Source organism: Pogona vitticeps, chromosome 1 (assembly GCF_051106095.1).
Source record: "Pogona vitticeps strain Pit_001003342236 chromosome 1, PviZW2.1, whole genome shotgun sequence".
Classification (NCBI taxonomy): domain Eukaryota; kingdom Metazoa; phylum Chordata; class Lepidosauria; order Squamata; family Agamidae; genus Pogona; species Pogona vitticeps.
In genome coordinates this window covers 294,949,857-294,955,856 of record NC_135783.1, presented here as the reverse complement: position 1 = coordinate 294,955,856, position 6,000 = coordinate 294,949,857, and the positions used below count along the sequence as shown (strand labels likewise).

Genomic DNA, 6,000 nt, shown 5'->3' with positions numbered 1-6,000 from the left:
CTTGGCGCCTGGCTGGTTATAAGGTGCCTCCGCTGCCGCCGGGGCTGTGCGGGAACCACCGCGTGGGAGCGAGCGACCCGTCTGTTGACTTCGAAGACCGCGCTCCTCTAATCCCGGTCGTCATGTCCTTTCGCAGCAGCTTCGCCCGGCTCCTCAAACAGCAAGCGGGCTCCACGCTCAGGGTCCAAAAGAGGCCTGCTCACTTGGTGACCCTCATCGGAGCTCCTTTCTCTCGGGGACAGGTGAGGAAGGACGGCGGAGAGGGGGAGAGACCGGACGGGATCGTTCCCCCCAATCGATGACTTTAAAGCGACTGCTTGCACCAGGAGAGGAGAGACATGCCCCCTTCATGTGGGGGTGCTTAACACGAGGGCAAGGCAGTCGTCTATCTGGATTCGAAAGGAAGATGCCCCAAACCAGGGACAAGGAGGGGGATATAGTACAGTATATGACTTTTGCACCCTTGGCCTGTAACTTGTCTTTTGCTGGGCGATGCTCCGCTACAAAGCTGGAGGCGAGGGTACCATTCCCTAGGTCGCTTGCTAGGTTGAGGCTGGCCATGTTCGTGGGGGAGTGACGCGCGGGGTGTGTGTGTGTGTGTTGGGGGGCAGTGTGAGAGATGCTGTTGGAAGCAGCTGGGCAAGCCGGTCGTCTCGGTAGTGGAAATTTCCAAGCGGTAGCCTGTTCAGCACGTCAGCTCAGCCGGTGATGTCACTGCCGCGGCTCCTCTTCCTCCACGCCTATTGTTTCGAGACTGCAGCTCTCCCGTTTTGTCTTCCAGAAAAAGAAAGGGGTGGACCATGGGCCTCAAGCCATCAGGAACGCGGGACTCGTCGGGAAGCTGTCCCGCATGGGTAAGTGTGAAAGGCAAGGTACCCAAAACGATTGATTGACTGACTGACTGACTGACTGATTGATTGATTGATTACAACTCGTGGAACACATCTCAGTTAGTATGACCCTTATTGGCTGAAGTACTCTGGGAATTGTAGCCCCTCCCCTCCCCCAAGGAAAATCCCCTCATCTTTTCTTAAGTCTTCACTGGTATGAAGTTCTGATGCAGTTAGTTCTTCTGGCTTCCCTTCCTGCATCTTTCCTTCCGGAGGTGATGATTCATGAGGCATATGAGTTAGCTCTTGAGAGGTGTGGCAAAAGAAGCTCTGTAAACTGAGACTTCTTTCTTTGGAAGTGTGATCTGTCTTCTTAACAGGCAGTGAGCAAAGAGATAAATGACCCCCTTCCCCCTTCTAGAATGTTCCTCTCCTGTGGCATTCCAAAGACAAGAGACTTGTATAGCCAGAGGCAAGGCCCTTTCCAACGGAATAATCCTGCTGAAAACAATCAAACCTGCTACTGGGCAATATTTTAAGTCCAATTAAAATGCCCGCCCCCCAAAGCAGGCAAAGTTTTGCACACTTTTGTGAGACTTTGGTTGATCCTGAAGAATCATTTCCCAACTGTGGACTTAAAAGTGTTTTTTAAAAATTAGTTACATCTATATCTTGCCTTTTGCGAAAAGGTCTCAAAGCAGATACATGATTCCCCTCTTCCCCATATTGCCTACACAACAATCTTGTGAGGATGGATCACAATGAGAATGACTAAGTCAAGGTCACCAAGTGTTCTTTATGGCTGTTCAATGGGGGCTAGAACCTAGATCTCTCAGATAATTGCTATAGCAACAGCAATGAACTAGTTATCTAAATCTTTTGCATCTTTGCTAAAATACTTTTAAAATAAAAGCTGCAATGAGGCAAGTCCAGCCCAAGACATTTTGCTGCCTGAGATAGAGATAGTGTTGTCCTCCTTTCCTCCACTTCCCCTGCAAAGTGCACTGTACCCCAAGCAGACCTATATCTGGCACATGAGAAAGACAGTCCCACAAAGGTCTAGGAGGAAAAAACACAATATATTAGCATATAACAGCAGGAGCTTAAAAATACATTTTGATGCCTTTGACAAGAGAAAACACAAAGCTACCCCCATTCTGTATACAAAATCTAACCAGACTGGTCACTGCATCTTACCACAATGTTATCTTATCCTCCACAATGGCTAAGAACAGAAAGCTAACTAAATGGGTGGAGGGCAGGTTAACTAAAGGAGATTCAGACCAAAGAGCAAAGAGGGACTTCTGCACTTCCCCTCCCAGTTTGTTGCCTAATGGGAAAACTCATTTTGCCAGCCAGTAATCTATATGGAACCTTTAGCATATGCCTTTCTGATCTGCTATTCAAAAGTCCCATGGCCATAGAATATAATTTACAAAAAATGTCCAGCCTTTGGGAAATTTTAAACTACAGTACTATCTAGAACTAGCCTTCTTTCAGTGGTATCCTCAGATTTGGATTCTTTGATGTGTTTGTCTATGGGAGTGCTTTTGAAAACAGCCTGGAAACTTCAGATTACTTTTGAATATAGCTATAACTGGAAAATATTTTTAAATATTTGAATGCCAGGAAATTCACAAGGACGATATAAAATAAGTACTCTACTGTATGCCTGTAAAGATGTTTAATATAACTGGAGCAAATAACTTCACTGTCATCTAGGAACATCAACATGTAAGTGGCACTGTTATTTAAATATGAAATTACTTGAGTACTTTCAAAATTAGTTTAGCTTATTGAATAGTTCTAGGGGTAACCAAATTATTATTCTCAAATGTATTGGCTGAAACTTTGTTCCATAGCTCTGCCAGCCCAACAAGAATAACATAACAGGCAATGCCAGAAGAACTTTTTCATTAGTGGCAATATGCCAGTGTTGTCATTCCCCTTGAGCCAATGGAGCTATGCAACAGCATACTGTCTGGCCATAATGTTGAAAAGAAATACCCCCTAATCAGTGGTCCCCAACCTTGGGCCTCCAAATGTTCTTGGACTTCAACTCCCAGAAATCCTGGCCAGCAGAGGGGGTGATGAAGGCTTCTGGGGGTTGTAGTCCAAGAACATCTGGAGGCCCAAGTTTGGGGACCACTGCCCTATATAATGTAGATTACATTGGGAAGTGGTGCAGCAGGCATGGATAGTGGCAAAAAAAATTCATATTTCTTGCAGTAGGTGTCAGGAATGGAAGGGATGTTGGATCAAACGCAGTAAAATTAAGGGGAAAAAGTGGTCACCAGAAAGCCAACTGAAAACTTTGCTTTTTAGTTTGCCCTGTATAGCATTCTCTCTTAGTTTAGGCTCAAATGACTTCTGAATCTCTTTTCATTTTGAGACTATAATTTATTATTATAGTCCCACTTTGTTTCCCACTTTTCCTCCATTTAGCTAAGGTGGGCTGCTGTCCCATAAACATTTAACTAGGAGCCATTCCCACTGCTGACAGCAGGACAATCCCACCTCATAAATATTATTACTTCATGAACAAACTGAATGGGTACAGCTCAGGACTTATTAAATGGCTCACAAGCATCTGGCATGGCAGCATTCCTAAGTAGATGTAGACTTGATTCAGTAAACAAAATGGGAAATTGCTAGGAGCCCTATGTGCATAAATATGTGTAAGTCAAAATTAAATCACAGTAAACGAGTATGTTTTGTGTATACATAGATAATGATTTTAGCCACAAATCAGTGGCAGAACATCCAGGGGTATCATGAACAATACGTCTTTCTTTAATGTTATTTTTCTCTTTAGCATGTGTATTTTTCCACTTCTGTTATCTCTCATCTATCCTTCAGGAACTGAGAATGAACAAAAGAGAAACTGCCTATTTCTCACAAAGTGGTGGAAAAATACCTAGCATGAAGAAGCTGTCTAGAATAGTAAGCTTTAAAAAAAACCATAACACCAGCCAGTTATGAAAAGATTTTTCTGCTACAAGGCTAGATTGTGTCTGCAAACCAGAATACAGCTTTAAACTGAGGGTTGAAGTTCAGGCGCATACTAGGAAACAGGTCTGATTCTGCCACATGTTTCACAAACTTAATATTTTATTAATATTAAGCACAGACAGAGTTCTGGCTCCTGTCCTCTGAAGATGCCGGCCACAGAGACTGTTGAAACATTAGGAAGAAAAACCTCCAGAACATGGCCAAACAGCCCGGAAAACCCACAACAACCATTAATATTTTATCTTAATTAAATTGATGTAGACACTGTTCTAGACATTCCAGAGGGGCAGTCACATCAGTTGGTCACAATCGTCTGCTGATGTTGCTGGTATCTTAAAAATTATTAGGTTGGGGGCGACATTGCCGTGTGCCTGAGCGTGAAATGCAGCATCAATCCCGCACAGCCAAATCAATATTGCTGCCAATTTGCTTCTGGTTGTGGGCGGAACCCCACATGGAGGGGCGGAGCCCTGTGCAGCACTAGCAGAAATTAGACGGAACATTGGTTGGGGATAGATTTTAAATGATCTAAAGTCTCCTTCATCAAAAATATAAAATGGTAAGCTTGTACACACTTGGTACAGGTGGTGTGGAGTGATATTTTTACAAAGCTTCCATCTGGATTATAAATGAAAATCCTGTGAAAAGAGATCCAGTGAAAAGAACAGAATATCCAGACTGAACAGAAGTGACTTCTTCCTAAATGGCAATGCATTGGCATGACACATTTTTAAAAGGAAGAACCATTTTCCTTTGTGAGCTAGCCACATCCAGTTCATGTCTAATGCAAATTTCATCACGTCAAACTTATGAATGAATCATCTGCAACATTGCCATATTCTGATATTGTAGAAAATGTCTAGAGATTGAAATCCTTTACCTTTATATCTATTTAGCTATTCCATGTGTCAGTAGGCATTTTTGCCTGAAGGCAGCTTTAAAACCTCTGCTATTTTTAAAGTATCCATGAAGTTGTAGCCAGACATAGCAGTTGAAAACAAGCAATATTAACCAACTGAAAATACACCAAATGCAGTTTCCATCATTGGAAAATTGTCCATACTGATTAAAGATTGTCACACGGATTAAATCACAGGATTAGCAAAGTGCCAGATTCTCCATCTCTCTCCTCCTACAAAGAGTATATTGACTTGCCAGTATAAGGCTATGATGTGCTGGTTCCTTAGATGAAAGCTCTGATTTCATATTATAGTGGTTGATACATTAAGATGTTTTCTTGGCTTGCAAACAAGAAAAAGAGAGATTCCAGAAAAGCATGTAAAAGTGAAAGGGTTTAAAAAAAAAGGGAAGGACAGGGGCTTGGCTATAAATGATTTTCAAACTAAGGTGCCCCACTTGTATTGGCTTCCTTCCAAAAAGTTCTTCCCAGACAAGTTATTTGAAGGGGCAGCTCTGAGGTCAGGCAGTTCTTATGTGCAAGGCCTGTGCAGTATGTTGGAACTGTAATGTTACGCATGAAGACAGAATACACTGCCATTGCATCAGCCTGTGATGCAACACTGTACAGTAATACCGGATGGCAGGCTGGTGTTAGGTGTGGACTCTGCTAGCAAAAATCCATGTTGAAGTAAGACTCCACTGTACATCTGATTGGATTAAACATGTGGAGAGCTGAGAACTAACAAATTGTAATAGGATAATGAATTTAGAATGCTGTTAACATTTTGTTAAAAATAAAAAATAAAGTAATGAGTATGATTTCCATTACTTTACTAGCACAATGAATAACTTTACATTTTATATCCTAACTTTTAAAGGGCATTTTAAAAGGCATTTTCACAGTGTTTTGTCATGCTTCATGCCATTCTTTCCCCACTGTTCTCGGGGGCAGGGGGAGGAAGGGAAGTAACAAAGTAATGAAAAAGAAATGTAAGGGGTTGCTTTCACAACATTGTAAAGAGTCATGAATTTAATGTTTAACTTTGGGTGGTGTGTCTGTGTGTTTTTCTCCCCACACTTGCATTGCATTTATTACGCAACTGGCAAATGTTTTGGTGTTCCTGCCCATTAAGAGAGATGGGGACAGTTTCCTAAATATTGATTTAGGAGCCTAGTGAGCATTTTGGGAATACCAGATGCTATTGCTCTGTGGAGCTGGCCAGCAATCTAAATGAGAGAACACTGGGAGCTTCATGTA

The 6,000-nt window shown here is 42.4% G+C and overlaps 1 protein-coding gene across 1 annotated transcript in view; it reads left to right on the top strand.

The window, feature by feature from the left end:
• ARG2 (arginase 2) overlaps nucleotides 1-6,000 on the top strand; it is a 17,389-nt gene continuing 11,389 nt past the window's right edge. The window contains exons 1-2 of the mRNA XM_072986126.2: nucleotides 1-242; nucleotides 782-854. Coding sequence (XP_072842227.1) covers nucleotides 123-242; nucleotides 782-854 — 193 coding nt within the window. The 5' untranslated portion in view covers nucleotides 1-122. The remainder of the gene's footprint in view (nucleotides 243-781; nucleotides 855-6,000) is intronic.